The 15793-nt window shown below is 38.8% G+C and overlaps 1 protein-coding gene across 3 annotated transcripts in view; it reads left to right on the top strand.

Moving 5' to 3' along the window:
- LOC148876615 (kinesin-like protein KIN-14B) overlaps positions 1-15793 on the top strand; it is a 131206-nt gene that overhangs the window by 13995 nt on the left and 101418 nt on the right. For 2 of the 3 annotated variants that reach the window (XM_088977228.1, XM_088977391.1), the window contains exons 3-4: positions 72-195; positions 6906-6992. In XM_088977228.1, coding sequence (XP_088833354.1) covers positions 72-195; positions 6906-6992 — 211 coding nt within the window. Of the gene's footprint in view, positions 1-71; positions 196-6499; positions 6592-6905; positions 6993-15793 lie in introns of all 3 variants that reach the window. The other variant, XM_088977309.1, reaches the window with a different exon arrangement.

Consider the following 15793-nt stretch of genomic DNA (forward strand, 5'->3'; position numbering starts at 1 on the left):
TGAATCTCACTATTATCTTGTTTCTAAAATCATTTCAAATCTTAAATAATCTTGTCACATCTTCTTGGTAGTGTGCAAGAGAAGATTGCTTGGAGTTGAGACAAGAAGCCAGTGACCTGCAGGAGTATTCTAATGCAAAACTTGATCGTGTTACACGCTATCTTGGTGTGCTTGCTGATAGGGCTCGAAAACTAGGTAAGGAACTGGTTGTGGTGTATCGTGTATGGAACACATCAATGATCTTGAAGGACCTTTATTATTATTGATCAATAAGTTGATGATATAAGAGTATGCCTTTGATCCTATGTAACTGTGATTTTAAATTCTTGTTGTTTATAGGGCTTAATTCCATTTAATCTATAGTTCTTATTTTAGGCACCACATCTTTTTTTAATAGATTATTTTAGGCATCACATGCTTGTGCTTGGTTTACTGAATGTTCACTTGCTTGCTTAAATTTTTAAGGGATCTTAAAATCATATGAACTAATACATTGGTAAAAAAATTACTCATTTCTTTCATCTTTTCTGTGGAAAGATAGATAGCATTCCTTGAGATAGTGGCACTTGATGATGCGGGTTTTGGCAGCTCCCGGTTGGCAAGTGACTTGGATGCCTAGTTGAACAATCTCTACCTGGAACGCAGCTTGGACTCCTAGCTGGAAGGTGGCCCGGACGCCTAGTTGAATGGTTCCTACCTAGAAGGTGGTTTTGACGCCTAGTTGAACTATCCCTACCTGGAAGGTGGCTCTGACGCCTAGTTGAACTGTCCCTAGTTGAAGGTGGCTCTGATGCCTAGTTGAGCTGTCCCTAGTTGAAGGTGGCTCTGACGCCTAGCTGAACTGTCCCTAGTTGAAGGTGGCTAGCTGCATAGTTTACTGGTGCGACTTGCAAGGAAACATGTGTCAGAGTGCTCGGATTGCTTTACTCAGGGTGGACACTCCAATTCTTAAGTCAGCGAATCAGAAGTTTTTAAGATAGTTAAATATGAGAGAGTTGGAGAGCTACGAGAACTAAATTGCACATGTACCTTCTAAGGTTGGAGGTAAGGCCTTTATATAGGCATTGTTTGGCGTGGGCATCACACACCACGTTTGGGATCTTTGGGAAGACGTGCCTAACTGGTTCGAAGTCCTCGGAGGTAGTCGTGCACATAGGCCAATCTTTGCGCCTTACTCGGTTTCCTCTGAAACATTCGGTGTGAGAGCTGACTTCCGAGAGACCCGGGATTGATGGGATGCATGCATAGTTGGTCGGCGAGTACATCTCGCAGATCACCACCTGGACCTCAACTAGGTCGGCAACCCTTCGAGGGAGGTCGCTCCTCACGTCGAGATCACTTAGATTAGTACTGACGAGGTACCACAGGTCGGCCCTGGACGAGGTGTTGCTAGCCATCCGTGCACGTTAGGGGGCCTGAGTTGTAGACGAGGTCGCCAGGTTGGCGGAGGCAAGTCACTGGGTCAGCGGTAGAGGCAGGTCACTAGGTTGGTGGGCAGAGGCAGGTCGCCAGGTTGGTGGTAGAGGTAGGTCGCCAGGTTGGTGGTGGAGGTAGGTCCCGGGTCGGCGGTAAAGGCAAGTAGGTTGCCAGTTGGGACTCCATCATTTTGGCTAAGGCAAGTCATCGCCTAGGTGATGTTGGGATGTCATCCAGCTGTTATGAGATGCCATGTGTCATGATGTCAGTGGAGGGCCAAATCTGCCCTCATCAACACTCTTTGCTAGAATTTGAGTATTGATGATTGGCACTATTTTCTCTTGTGCTCATTTATTCTATATATGCCTTACAATTTTGGCCCAAGCAGAAAATTCTGAAAACTTACAGAATTTTCCCCACTCCATTTGTATCATGGTCCATTGAATGATAATGGTAGTGGTGATGCTACTATAGTATGACTAGTTGAGGACTATACTGATTGCGTCATTCACCAGTGAATAGACCTGTTCATGGGCCGGGTGGCCCGAAGGGTCGGCCCGGCTCGACCCCTGGAAGGGCTTGAACATGCTTATAGGCCCGCAAGCTTAAATTTGGGCCAAAAAGCCCGACCCACAATAAATTCGAGCCGGGCTCGGGTTTTGTCAAAATAGCCTGACTCGAGCCCGGCCCGACCCGACCTAATATTAAACTTAAAATTAGTTATGTGATTATGTCCATTTGAATAATTTTTTTTTGATTTAAGAATGTAAAATTGTGTTTTAAAATATAACAGAAAGGGAAAAATACCATCTTGTAGGCCCATTGTTCATTTAAATAGAAAAAAATACTATCTGAATTTTTAATTCTAATTTGAATAGGGAAAATTGTTTTTTTTTTTCAATTAGGTCGGGGTTTGGGCTTGGGCTCGGGTTTCGGGCTTTTTACCAGGGCCGGGCTCAGGCTCGGGCCTAGTATATTTTCATTAGTGACAAGTGAAAGCCCGGCCCTGCTCGGCCCATGAACAGGTCTACCAGTGAATTGACATCCTTGATGCAGTCTTTTGGGACCAATCTTTTCACTTGCTACCTGGACAGTCGAACCATTCAATCTGTCACTTGGAGGCCTAGCGAGTCCTGTCCAATTCCAAACATGTCAATACAAAACAAAATATTGACTTGGTTAAAACCTGTTCAACCTAGATGGTTAAATTGTTGAACCCTTCAATCCAAGTGATGGGTCTTGGTTTGCACCATCTCTTTGCTAATATTATTTGATTATTGGGCAAATGAGCTAGCTGATTGTTTAACCAAGCAAGGGGTGAACAGGGTTCAATTTATGATTATGTCCTGAGGCTGTTCATTACTCCTTTGGTTGGGATGTCCTATTGATGTATGTTTTTTGTTTCTCTCTTATTTAGTAATAAAATTCCTATTATTTATCAAAACAACATGATTTATTATTGAAAACTAAAACTCACCAACTAGTCAAACCTAAAAATGTATATTTGACCATTAAAAATTAAAATTTGTCTCACCAACTAGCCAACTAAACAATCAAACCTGAAAATCTAAGAGGAGAGAGAAACAGAGAGTGTGAAAGAAAAAAATTCATTCATTCTTCTTCTTCTTCTTCTATCTAAGCCACCATTGTCATTGGTGCCACCTCCATCATCACCACCTCCTCTTCTTCTTTCACAACCACCTCTTTCACATTCTCTTTTCTTCTCTTCACCCTCTCTCTCTCTCTCTCAAATATTTCATTATGTATGTATGTAGTGTAAAATCTGAAATATTATTTAAATCTAATGGTCTAGATCTATTACATTGATCAAATGGTTTGACCAATTCAACTTGGATGGTGGTACTGGTGAACTGTTACCTGGGAAGAAAAATGGGTCAGCCTCTAGACTCGGTTTAAAACATTGCCTGGGATGACTAAGCATTAATTATGTTGAATTAGTTGACTAATGACAAGGATAACAATGTTTTTGAAAGTCTTATTTGTTTGTGTTTATTTCTAACTATTTAAAATAGTATGACTATGACATATGCCAGGCAAATATGGAATTTTCTAAAATTTTTGTGATGGTATGTAATTGGTGAGGGACCAAATATGGAATTTTCTAAAATTTGTGTATTTTGTGCTTTTAGATGATAGGGGATTAAACTTATGAGCCACAATATGAAATTTTTGGAGAGAATAATTGAGCAAAGATTACAACATGAAACAAGTATATTGGAAAACCATTTTGGGTTTATGTCAGGGAGATAAACCATGGAAGTCACCCATCTATTGAGACAGTTGGTAGTGAAGTTAAGAGAGAAGAGATATCTCCATACTGTGTTCTATTAAAATCTTGGGCTGGTCAGAATTAGAACATTGGTTCCAGTTTGAGGGCGGCCACTTTGTTCAGAAAAAAAGAAAATTCAATGATTAGGACTGTACCCACTACCCCTCTCAAGACCTTAGATAGCTGAATCCAACATTTGGTAATGGCCTTTTCGTTTTATGATAAACAAAAATTTATTAAAAAGAAAAAAAAAGAGGATACAAGGTGACAGATGATAAGGCATTACCCCACTTAGAGAACCCCTCAAAACAAATACACCAAGCCCCATTTCAGATGAACCCTTGAACCCTCGAACACCTAACATTGCCATTCCCTATGCCCTTACAAATTTATAAATCAAACGCAAGCAGAACAAATTTCACTAAAAAGCCCATTGACCCATCCCCACATTATGGAATTTTAAACCTTAGTGAGACCATAAATCGATCAAATCTCTTCAAACTCCTCTTCCGCCTCCAACCCTTCGTCAAAGTGTTTTGAATCCTTACATTCATTCTTTCTCTTCTCCAGCTCCAAAAAGTTTTTTCTTGCCTTTATATATCTTCATACGGCATTCATCTAGTGAAAGCATATGATAGAGTACCTAGAGAGATAATATGGTGGGCTCTTGGGAAAGAAAGAAGTTCTAAAAAGGTATATGGCCTAATAAAGGATATGTATGAGAGTGCAACAACCAATGTTAGTACACCTGTGGGAGTGAGTCATCAGATTTTATATTCATTTGCACTAGTCATAGATGAATTAACTAAACATATTCAGGAAGAGGTCCCTTGATGCTTGTTGTTTGCTGATGGCATAGTATTAATTGCCAAAACTAGTGAAGGCTTAAATGCAAAATTAGGTTTATGGACAAATAATTTATAAAGAAGAGGCTTTAAGATAAGTAGGACTAAAACATGATATATGCAACATGAATTTAGTAGGAGTGCAAATCATGGTAAATTTAGGATTGGATACCAAGAGATAACTTGATTTGACCACTTCCATTACCTTGATTCAATAATTCATAACAAGGGAGAGATTGAGGAGGATGCCACCCATAGAACGAGAGCAGAATGGGCAAAATTCAAGGGCTGTATTCTTAGTCTTATGTGAAAAGCAATTCATCAAAAAAAAAGTCTTATGTGAAAAGCAAATGCCACTTAGGCTGAAAGGAAAATTCTATAAAACAGTTCTATGAACAGTAATGTTGTATGGAGTATAAATTTATCAGGAAAAAGTGGTATGTAGTAGTGTTCGGCAGTCAAGAAACAGCATGTCCAAAAAATGAGTGGTAGAAATGCAAATGCTGAGATGGATGGATGGAAAAACTAGAAAGGATATCTCAGTTTGGAAAGAGTACAAATACAAATACATACAAAATACAAGGTTGTGCACTCTAGATATTTGTATTTGTACTCCTTCCAAACTGTGCCTACATGGTAAAAAATGAGGTCAATCAAAGGAACCTAGGAGTAGCTCTAATAGGTGATAAAATGAAGAAAGTTGACTAACATTGTCTGGTCATCGGCTTAGAAGACCATTTATAGTTCCTTTAAGAGAAAAGTGATCTGTTACAAGTTGAAGAGGCTAAGGCCAGAAGAGTTAGGGGCATGCTGAAAAGTACATGGGCTGAAGTAGCAATAAATGATTTAAGTACTTTAGTTTAACAATGGATATGGTACCGAATGGAATGGAATGGTGAAATAGGATTTATGTAGCTGACCCATATAGTTGGGACAGGGCTTAGATGATAATGATGAGGATTGGTATTTTGGTTATTTTACATGTTTGTGTATCTAGCCTTAGATTTTGATTTTTCTAGTTATAGTTGGTTTATGTTTGAAGCTTTACTCATTGGTCGAAAGTTAGGAATTATTTTCTTATGATAGTGGCAATTCTGTAATTTATGTTAGTTTTAGTAGGTTTGGCCACCATTATAGTGTCTATGTATATTTTGAAGTTCTAAAACGTGAAAGAGATAAATGGATTTAGTTTCCTTGAGTTCTTACATCTTATGCTAAGTCTGATAGCAAGGTGTTGTCCAGGTTTTGCCTAGTTGACTAGGCACCCACGGTTGGGTGCCTCACCTGAATGCCTTGACTTATATCAACAGGATAGGTGATAACGTGCCCACGTAGGTCACAAAAATCAAAACGTGGGCACCTTATCATTACTATGGCTGCATAACAAAGAAAAAGAAAGAGACAAGATCAATTATGCTTGTCTTAAGGTAGTACTAGGGGTACAGATTGGGTTGGCCCGAGTTAGCATTTTACCATAGTTTTTCACCATTTTGGGACAAATTTATTAATCTGACAGTTAAGCCTTGAAGCCCTTCCTAACCTAACTGATCTCTTCTTAGGACAGTCGGTTTTACATCATTTAGTATCAGAATAGGTGACCCGACATCAGTTTTACATAATTTAGTATCAGAATGGGTGATCCAACATCAGTTTCTAATAAAATGTTCAATTCTACATCAAGAGTTCATTTTGGATTCTGTTTGTTTTGTTGTACAAAAGTTTTCACAAACAAGAGGACAACGTAAAACATATTGATGCTTAGTTTTACCCATCCACCCTTTTTATGTTTTGTAAAATAGGATGATGAATGCTTAGTTTTCTACTAAATATGTTTTTTTGCAGTCTCTATTGACATATATGAGATTGCATTATTATCATTAATTTAATGTCTTTTTTGATGCTCATCTGGTGGATGCATGGGCACTAACTTAGTCGCAACCTCAAATAGGGAGGGCAGCTAATTCTCTAGTGGAAGAGTCTTGCTTGGGGAGTGGTTTTGACTTGGGAGAAGCATATTGTATTTGGTGTATACCTTCCAGGGTAGGAAATTTCCCGAAGTACTTTTGGTTCTGTCTTTGTACTTGTTACTAACCTCTTCTAAGGTTCATGATTCCTCCCTGATTTGGGGGCAACGATTGTACAGTGTACTCTGCTTTACCTTTTAGTGATTGATCTTAAAGTAATTGATGGAAGTAACCTTCATTATTTCTTGTTTTTAATGATTTCAGTATTAGGATAACATGTTAGATGATGATCAAAGATTGCCCTTGTTAAATAGGATGATAAATAGTTTTGGTTTTATATATAGTCTATGTGTTGATTTGATAATGCATAAGTTTTTTTGTGTATTTTAGATCAAGCTGCCCTTGAGACTGAGGCAAGAATTTCTCCCCTTGTCACTGAGAAGAAAAGGTTGTTTAATGACTTGTTGACAGCCAAAGGTATAACTTCCCTCAACTTACCCTCTATACTATATGTTTCCGCACTCCCAAGAGTGTTGCATTGCAAATTTTGGAATACTCTTTAGACAAATAATTCACAATCTATTCGTCACTTCTACCTATTTCATTCCAATTTTTAAATTCCATTGGTGCTTATGGTAATTGAAGTTTAAACTGGTGGTTTTTGTAAAAATGCTAGTTACTTGACAATAGAAAATATTTCAGAAATGTTGGAAATTTTGTGTCAAAATAATGTAGATTCTGCTTAACATTTAAAATGTTGCCAAAATTTTTTTAAACATTTGTTGATATGCTTGGAAAGACAACAAAGCCTAAAGGCATTGTAATTCTTGGGCAAGGCATTTATTGATATATTGATTTCTTGGACAAGGCATTGTAATTCAGCACCTTGGAATTATACACACATTCAGAGAGATAGATTACCTAGCAAGGGAACTTAATATCACCTTCAGATGGATTAAAAGAACTGCAAATGGGTTGGCAGATGTACTGGCAAAAGAAGGGGTGGATAGAAATCATTTGTTCTGGGCAAAAATGTAAATTCTTACTTTTGGGGATTAGTTAGAATGGTACAACCGCTGTACTAAAATTTAACTTCAAATTTAGTCAATGAATTTCCTTTTTTGTGATCATTAACAAAATATTTCATTAATATAGAAAAGGAGGTACAGTGGAACACCACAGTGAGAGGTAAACTCTTTTTACTCTCTCTGAGATAACAGCTGATTACACAAATTACCACACAACCCAGAAAAGTTGATCCCTTCCCACCCCTTGCTTTGCCAAAGCATCAGCAAAAGAAATAGCACTTCTTTTTACCCACTGCAGCTTAACTTCTATGCTTTGTGTTACCCACTTGAATTTCCTTCTTTCATTAACATGGTTCCACCAACCAGTCTCATTTTGCAGCCATCTCACTATTAACTTTGAATCCCCTTCAATGATTTTTTTTTGATAAATAAAAGAAATTTGATTAAATAAAAAAGTAGTACATCCATGATAGGTGTCGAGGCAACACCATAAACAACATCAGAACAAAAACCATTACATTTTGAAATCTTCAATTATCAGCCTTCTGATGTTCAACACCTTTGCTTTTTTTTAACTCCTTCCACCACAACCATGATTTTGACCCTCAATGAATCACCCGTACCTATTGGGCTCGAGTAGAAAGCAATAATTCTGCCCTCCTCATTCCGGAAAACACCTCCCATGTCTGATGGACCTGAGTGCCCTTCACTACTACCATCAAAGTTCAGCTTGATAAACCCACAAGTAGGTGGGGACCCGGGAGAGAGAGAGAGCCACCTCCTTCCACTTTCTAAGCAGGTCATCAGTGGAAATGTCTTCAAAACTGCTCAAAGATTTTACCCATTGGACCACTTTGATGGTAATGGTTTCAATGAGTGCTTCCCTACTCTTCTCTTTATCTGAAAAAAAAAAACTCTTTGTTTCTTTTCCTCCCAGACTGTACAACAAACAACCGCTCTTGTACACCTCTACATAATTCTCCTCCTTCTTTTTTGCCAGTTGACATAGGTAGAATTGAACAAGCTTTGTACATTTAGTGGGGGTTCCACCTACACCTATACAAAGAGAGAAAGCATTTCCAAATAGCAGAAACAAAAGGGGGAGGAGATTAATAAGTGGTAGCAAGTGTCAACATCAGTCGTACAAAGGATATACCAATTATGGGAAAGGCACCTATCTTTGAAGGGGATTACAAGTATTCATTCTTTCAAGGTAAACTTCCCAACAAAACCACTAACCCTAGGAAGAACAGGCTTGTTCCATATCTCTTTGATAGGAAAAGGTACCACAGGGCTATTTGGGGGTTGGATTAAGGCTGAAAAGGAGGCATAGGAGAAAGAACCAAAGGATGCAAGATGATGTCCCAAACATTACTTAATTTAGCATCTCTGTGCCCCCTCCTAAACCCCAAATTCTAGGCAAAGCCAGAACACTTGAGCTAGAAGGCATCAAGAAAGAAGATAGACGACCATCCCTAAGGTAAGACAAATTAAACAGAGATGAAAACTGATCCTTTAGTGGTGAGTGAAGCTCATATGTTCCTAGAATTGAACAAGGTTTCATGACCATAGGTTATATCTGATGAAAGGTAAGGACACAAGTAGAATATCATGGATGGATTTCTAGAGGGAAGCTCTTGTTGCTCTAGCTCATAGTCCAGTATCCCACTCGTCATCCACAAGCCTATGAATGCTTATAATCACCTTTGCCCACAACTTATCCTTTTTCTACTAGCAATCTCCATAACCATTTGCCCAAAAGAGCTGTATTCCTTTTCTAGATATTCCCTACACCTAGTAAAGTGGGAAAAAGTTGGCAAAACAAAGGGAAAAGGGGGTCTAGGATTGGGGAGCTTAGTTCACAGAAATACTTCTCTTTTAGGAAAGTGGCTTTGGAGGTTTCCTTTGGAAAGAGACATGCTATGGCACAAAGTGATAGAAAGCATTCATGGGCTGATGAACAACAGCGGGGATGCAAAGGTAGCCCCCACATCATCCTCGAGCTCTTCGTGGAAAGAAATACAAGAGGTATATCCAATCTTTATTAATCCCATTAGATTTGATGTGTGTTGTGGTTCTATGGTGCTCTTTTGGGAAGATCTTTTCCCTGAACTTTATTCAGTTTCTGACTACAAGTTACAACCTATATCAAATTGTCAGTTTTTGTCACTTTGGACCGAGTTGGGATTTTGGGTTCAGAAGGGGTTTGAGGGATAATGTGTGTGGGACCCTTTGTTTGCTTGGTGAACTTAAGTCAGCCTTCTTGGTTCAATCTTTGGAGGACAGTAGAGTTTGGTCTACTTCATCTGATGGCACCTTTACCTATGCCTCCTTTTTTAATACTCTTGTGCAAACTCTTGTTGGGGGTGAGAATTTCCTGGTGAAAGAGATTTGGAGCAAGCCCATTCCACCAAAAAATCAAGCTCTATGCTGGGAGGTTTTTCTTGGGAAGGTGAACACCTGCGACATGCTTCAAAAAAAAGGAGTCCAAATAAATGCCTCTCCCTTCATACGTGCATTCTTTGTTCTGCAGATGTGAATCCCTACCCCATTTACTGATCCATTGCCCTTTTATGCTCCTTGCTTGTGAATCTTTTTGTTCTCTCATTGGTTGTAGGTGGAGTACTCCCTAGGATGTAGTAAGCCTTTTCAACCCAAACTTTCTAGGGCAGCCAACAAGAAGAGGAAGGGTTATGTGGAAATCAGTTAGAGCAGCGATGGTATGGACTGTATGGGAGGAAAGGAATGCAAGAATTTTCAACAAGAAGTATAGGTCAAAAGAAGATCTAATGGAGGCCCTAAAGATAAAAGTTGCACATTGGGTGAAAACACTTGATCTTTTTAAAAGTTTCTCGATTACTGATATAGTAAGAGTGTGGAATTAAGTGGCACACACTTTTGAGAAGAAAGAAGGAAATGTGATGGAGTGGAAGCCTCCAGGTCTCAACAAAGTCAAGTTGAGCTTGATGTGAGCTCTATAGGAAATCCAGGTCTGGCAGGCATTGGTGGTGTGATCAGAGATTCCTCAAGCAAATATTGACTATGTACTCAAGACCTTTAGGGGAAGGTGATTCTTTAAAGGCTGAACTATTAGCTCTGCTACAGGGGTTAAAACTTGCCAAACAAGCAGATCTTAAGAACTTGGAGATAGAAGGGGACTAAAAAATAGTGATATCATGAACCAATTCAAGGGGTAATGCTCCTTGGATTTATAGACATCCCCTAAGGGAGATTGTAAGCCTAGCAAGGGAACTCAATGCCTCGTTCACATGGATCAGGAGAAATGCAAATGGGATGGCTGGTTCATAAGCCAAACAGGGAGTTAATAAGCAACAACTTTTTTGGGGTTTATTGTGACACTTTGTGGTGCAATGTCTGCTTTCTACTTGCTGTAATTCTGTTACTGATTCTCTTAACTGAATAAGGTTCTCCTTTTGCTGATCAAAAAAGAAAAAAAATCTCTCAACTACTGGGTTTCGAGAGCTAGCACTCGGATTATCACCCAAAGGTAGCCCCAAATAGATCATAGGCCATTGAGACATTACACAACCCAGGACTTCATCAATTAATGAATATCCTTTACTGGTCAATGAAAAAATGGAGCCTAAAGCACAATTTGGAGTTATTATATGACCAAGGTTTTTAAAACCGAACCAGACAATGAACCGTTCAGGGGTCCGTTTCTTGGGTCACACAGTCCGACCATTCGAACCGAGCGGATGGCCTGGTTTGACAAAAAATGAAAAAATAAAAAAAAAGGCCAAAACTGCTGAACGGTTCGAACGTCCAGGTCAGTGGTTTGTTGACCAAATCAATGTTTTTTGGCAAAATAACGGTTTTTGGGTAAAACGGAACCAGTCACCTGACCGATTCCCGGTTTTTCCGGTTCGACCGTCCAGTCCGGTCCGGTTTTAAAAACCATGTATATGACCGTTTATAATTATAAAGCTAAGCATACAAGACAAATTGACAAATTGCTCCATGTTGGTATTCTGGTTTTTTAGCATTATTTTATTTTATTTGATGTAAAAAGCCATTTTTAAGTGAGTATGATTTTTATTCTACTAGTTTTTTATATGTATTAGCATTTTATTCCTTTTTCTAATTGGTAGTTGTTCACTTTATTAGTTGTAAGAAAACATGTACAAGAGAAAAATAAAACATGGATAAGATGTACAAGACCACTCTATAAAAAAGTATAAGATGTACAGGGTATAGTGCCAAACCTCCTTTATTTGTAGGTAGTGTTAGCCCATTGTGCTTTTAAAACATTGATATTTAATATTAATATGTGCCATATTTTAAAGTTTTTATTAATATTGTAGTTGAAATTGCTAAACCAAAGCTAATAATAAATAATTTTACATATAAGTAAATATTACCTAATTAATTTCGTAATGCAATATTACTTTGTCATAAGTTTAAAAATTCTACATGCAAAATAGTTAGTTCACTCAGCAAAGTGGGAAGAGAAATAAAAAATCGTGAATTTCCATATAATAAGAATTCAAACAAATAACCAAAGTTGATATTTTGGAGGTACATGTTTTTTTCTTTCTTCTCTTTTGTAACCATTGGGCACCTTATTTTGTTTTTTCATTTTTATTTTAATATTTTTTCTTTTTATTACCACAAAAAAATATAACCAAAGAACAAATCAATAGCATAGTGAATTCAAGCAAATAAGTTAACACAAGGAATCCACGAAAATGAGCATAGCAACTGTACATTGAATCCAAGCAAGGACTCAGAAGCACTGGTCCAACAAATGAAAATATCTAAGAATGTAGTATTGCAGCAAGAATCCAAGCTAATGGCTGCAAGTGGATAGGAGGGATTCAAGATGGTGGAAAGAGCCAAGCAATGGCATTTTCTCTGTTAAAATCATTTTATAAGGCCTTACTAAGGAATCGAGTGGAAAGTTCTCTGTTAAATCATTTTAGACACTTCAAGGTCTCTTCCTAGATTTTCGAAGGATCAGGCCATGTCAGTTCAGGCGAGGAGTGCAGAGTGCTGAAGTTTCAGCTGAGGTCGATGGAAGAACGAGGGGGGGAGAAAGAGGGGGCGAAGGTTGAATCTGGAAATGGGTTAGAGGTGTTGGCAGCAGTGGAGGGGAATGCTGAGAGGGATAAGGAAAAAAGACTTGTTGTCTTTGATAAAGTGTGCTTTCCTGAAGTTGGTAGTAAACAGCTGGTTACTGAAATCTTTGTGGGAAAGCTAGGAATTGATTGGGGTTGTTGAAGGAAGGATTCTGAAAAGGCAAACTCTGGTTCTTTCTTCTTGGGCTCTTGTCATCTTTTTGGTGCTGCTGTCTCAGAACCCTATTGGTGGATGCATTTAGCATCTTTTTTTCCTTTTTAATATTTTTTTCTTTTACTAAATGAGTTTGGGGGAATTCCACCAAGCGTAGACACATTTGCTTCATTGGTGACCCTGGATAGACACTTGACATTGGATCACATTGAAGTAGGGGTATCCACTTGTCTGGGAGGTGTTACACTGTTACGTGCGTGAAGCTGCGGAGGGGATTGCTCTTCATTTGCATTTTGGATGCCCTTTCACAAGTTTATTTGGGGCCTCTTTTTTGGATTATTCAGATCTTCTTGGGTGGAACCAAGAGCTCCAGGAGACATTTTTGCTTGTTGGCCAACTGTGAGAGAGAACGCCAAGGGAAAGATAGTATGGAGCTGCATTTCTTTGTTATATGTTGGGAAAGTGTGGAAGGAAAGAAACAGAAGGATTTTTGAAAATACGGCTTATAGAAGGGAACAAATCACTCTAATATGTGGAAAGAAGATAATGGGCTGGGTTCTCATACTTCCAGAATTTGAAGGGGTATCTAAGGAAGATCTTGGTGCTGGTTTTTGGACTCTTCTTGAACTGGACTTAAGCATGTAATTGTGTCCTTTGTTTGTCTTATTTAATGTATGTTTTTTCTTGAGTTATATGTAGAACTTTTTTTTTTTTTTTTTTGAGAAAAGGTAATGTATTGTATTAAAGAAAAAGCACCACCACTCTACCCAGAAAGAAACTGTGAATACAAAACAACCACCTGTACAAAAAGTGATTCTCAGACATTGCAAAAATAATGTCTACAAAAAAAAAAAGATTTCATCACCCTAGCTGATGTACTCTCTTTCTTTATTAATAGGATTTTCTTTTTTATTTAATACCAAAACATAGATTTTTTTAATCATTCTAACAGGTCTAAAACCGTACCCCCTTTCTCCTCAGATGTGCACAATTGTCCTGAATTTACTAAATGGCATTTTGTTTTTCTCATTTGGTCCATCCTAGAGGAAGTGCATCTCCTTCTTCTCTATGATCTCAGTCACAGATGCCAATATTAAGAAAATGGAAGACAGTGGACAGGCAAATCAGGCAAAGGGCTTTTTAAATCTTAATAAATTTGAAAGTGTAGTGCAGTAGCACATTTTCCTACTTTTAGGTTTGTGGTCTCTTTACATTGGGTCCCACCAATAGTTGGAGAGGTCAAACTAAATTTTGATGTATGCAGCTTGGCTAGCCCTGGAGTTATGCCCTTGTGTATAGGAGGAATCTTTGGAGTTTGGGGATCATAACGACAACATATTGGTTATGTATTCAGGTCCTATAGGGGAAGGAAAGTCCATGAGGGTTGACTTGTTTGTAATATTACCGGGCTTAAGATTGTTGAGGAACTTAAATTTGAGGAAACATGTTGTGGAGGGGGACTCAAAAGTGGTGGTGACACGACTGCAACACAACAAATAAGGACCATGGCAATATTGAAACTACTTGAAATAGCTGAGAGCCTTAGCTTCATGTTGAAGTTTGACCTGCCCTAGAATTCTGTCTTGTTCGTTGACTGCAAAGTAAAGTAAACAGCAAGAAGTAGGAGAGGAAAGAAGAAGAGAGAAAAGAGAGGAAAGAGAGAAAGGCTGGTTCGAATTAGAGAAAAGTTATCCCTAGATTCGGCCATACCTGTTATTATATTATTAACTTATTGGAAAAGACTTGAGTGCCCTTCTTTAAGTAAGAGGCACTCGAACTAACATAACCGTACACATCAACATTCTCAACAAGTACAAAGACTGAAATACCCCTTCACTAACACCACTAACACTCCCCCTCAATCTGGTGAGTATATATCATTTAATCCCAGTTTGTTGCATATGTACTCCACTCTCCCCCGACTCAAACCTTTTGTAAACAAGTCTGCCCACTGGTTTCCCGTACTAGCATATGCAGTTTCTATCACCCCATTCAGCACCTTCTCTCTCACAAAATGACAGTCAACTTTGATGTGCTTGGTTCTTTCATGAAACACTGGATTGGAAGAGATATGAACCGTTGCCTGATTGTCACAATAGAGCTTCATTGGAGTACTGATGTCATATCCTATCTCCTGTAGAAGGTTCCTCAGCCACATTAATTCACAAGCAGTATGTGCCATGGCCCTATATTCTGCTTCTGCACTGCTTCTTGCCACAACATGTTTGCTTCTTACTTTTTCACGTTACCGGGTTACCCTTCAGAAAGGTGCAATAGCCTGTGGTAGATCGTCTATCAGACATAGAACCTGCCCAATCAGCATCGGTGTATCCTTCTACTACCAGTTTTCCACCACTCCTGTACAACAAACCACAACCAGGAGCTCCTTTCAGATACCTCATAATCCTTAGCACTGCATTCCAATGTGGGACCAAAGGTTTCTGCATGAACTGACTCACCACACTAACCGCAAATGAAATATCTGGCTGAGTAATGGTTAGATAGTTTAGTTTGCCTACAAGTCGTCGGTATCTGCCAGGGTCTTCAAATACTTCACCTATATCACTGCTCAGCCTCGTAGTTGTTTCTATAGGTGTCTCAGCCGGTTTAGTACCCAACAACCCTGTTTCTTCCAGTAAATCAAGCATATATTTCCTCTGACACAAATTAATGCCATGCTTAAATCTTGCTACCTCTATGCCCTAAAAGTATTTCAACTTGCCAAGGTCCTTTGTCTGAAAGTGTTCCTATAGTAATGCCTTCAATCTGTCAATGCCCATTTTATCATTCCCAGTCACAACGATATCATCCACATACACCACCAATATTATTTTGCCTGCCGAAGAGTCAAAACTGAAGACAAAGTGATCAACTTGGCACTGTTTCATACCAAACTTCTTGACCACCTCACTGAACCTACCAAACCATGCTCGAGGGGACTGTTTAAGTCCATAAATAGCCTTCTTAAGTCTGCATACCTTACCATCCTCCCCCTGA

The sequence above is a fragment of the Nelumbo lutea genome, chromosome 1, assembly GCF_056320005.1.
Source record: "Nelumbo lutea isolate HS-2025 chromosome 1, American lotus-T2T, whole genome shotgun sequence".
Taxonomy (NCBI): Eukaryota; Viridiplantae; Streptophyta; class Magnoliopsida; order Proteales; family Nelumbonaceae; genus Nelumbo; species Nelumbo lutea.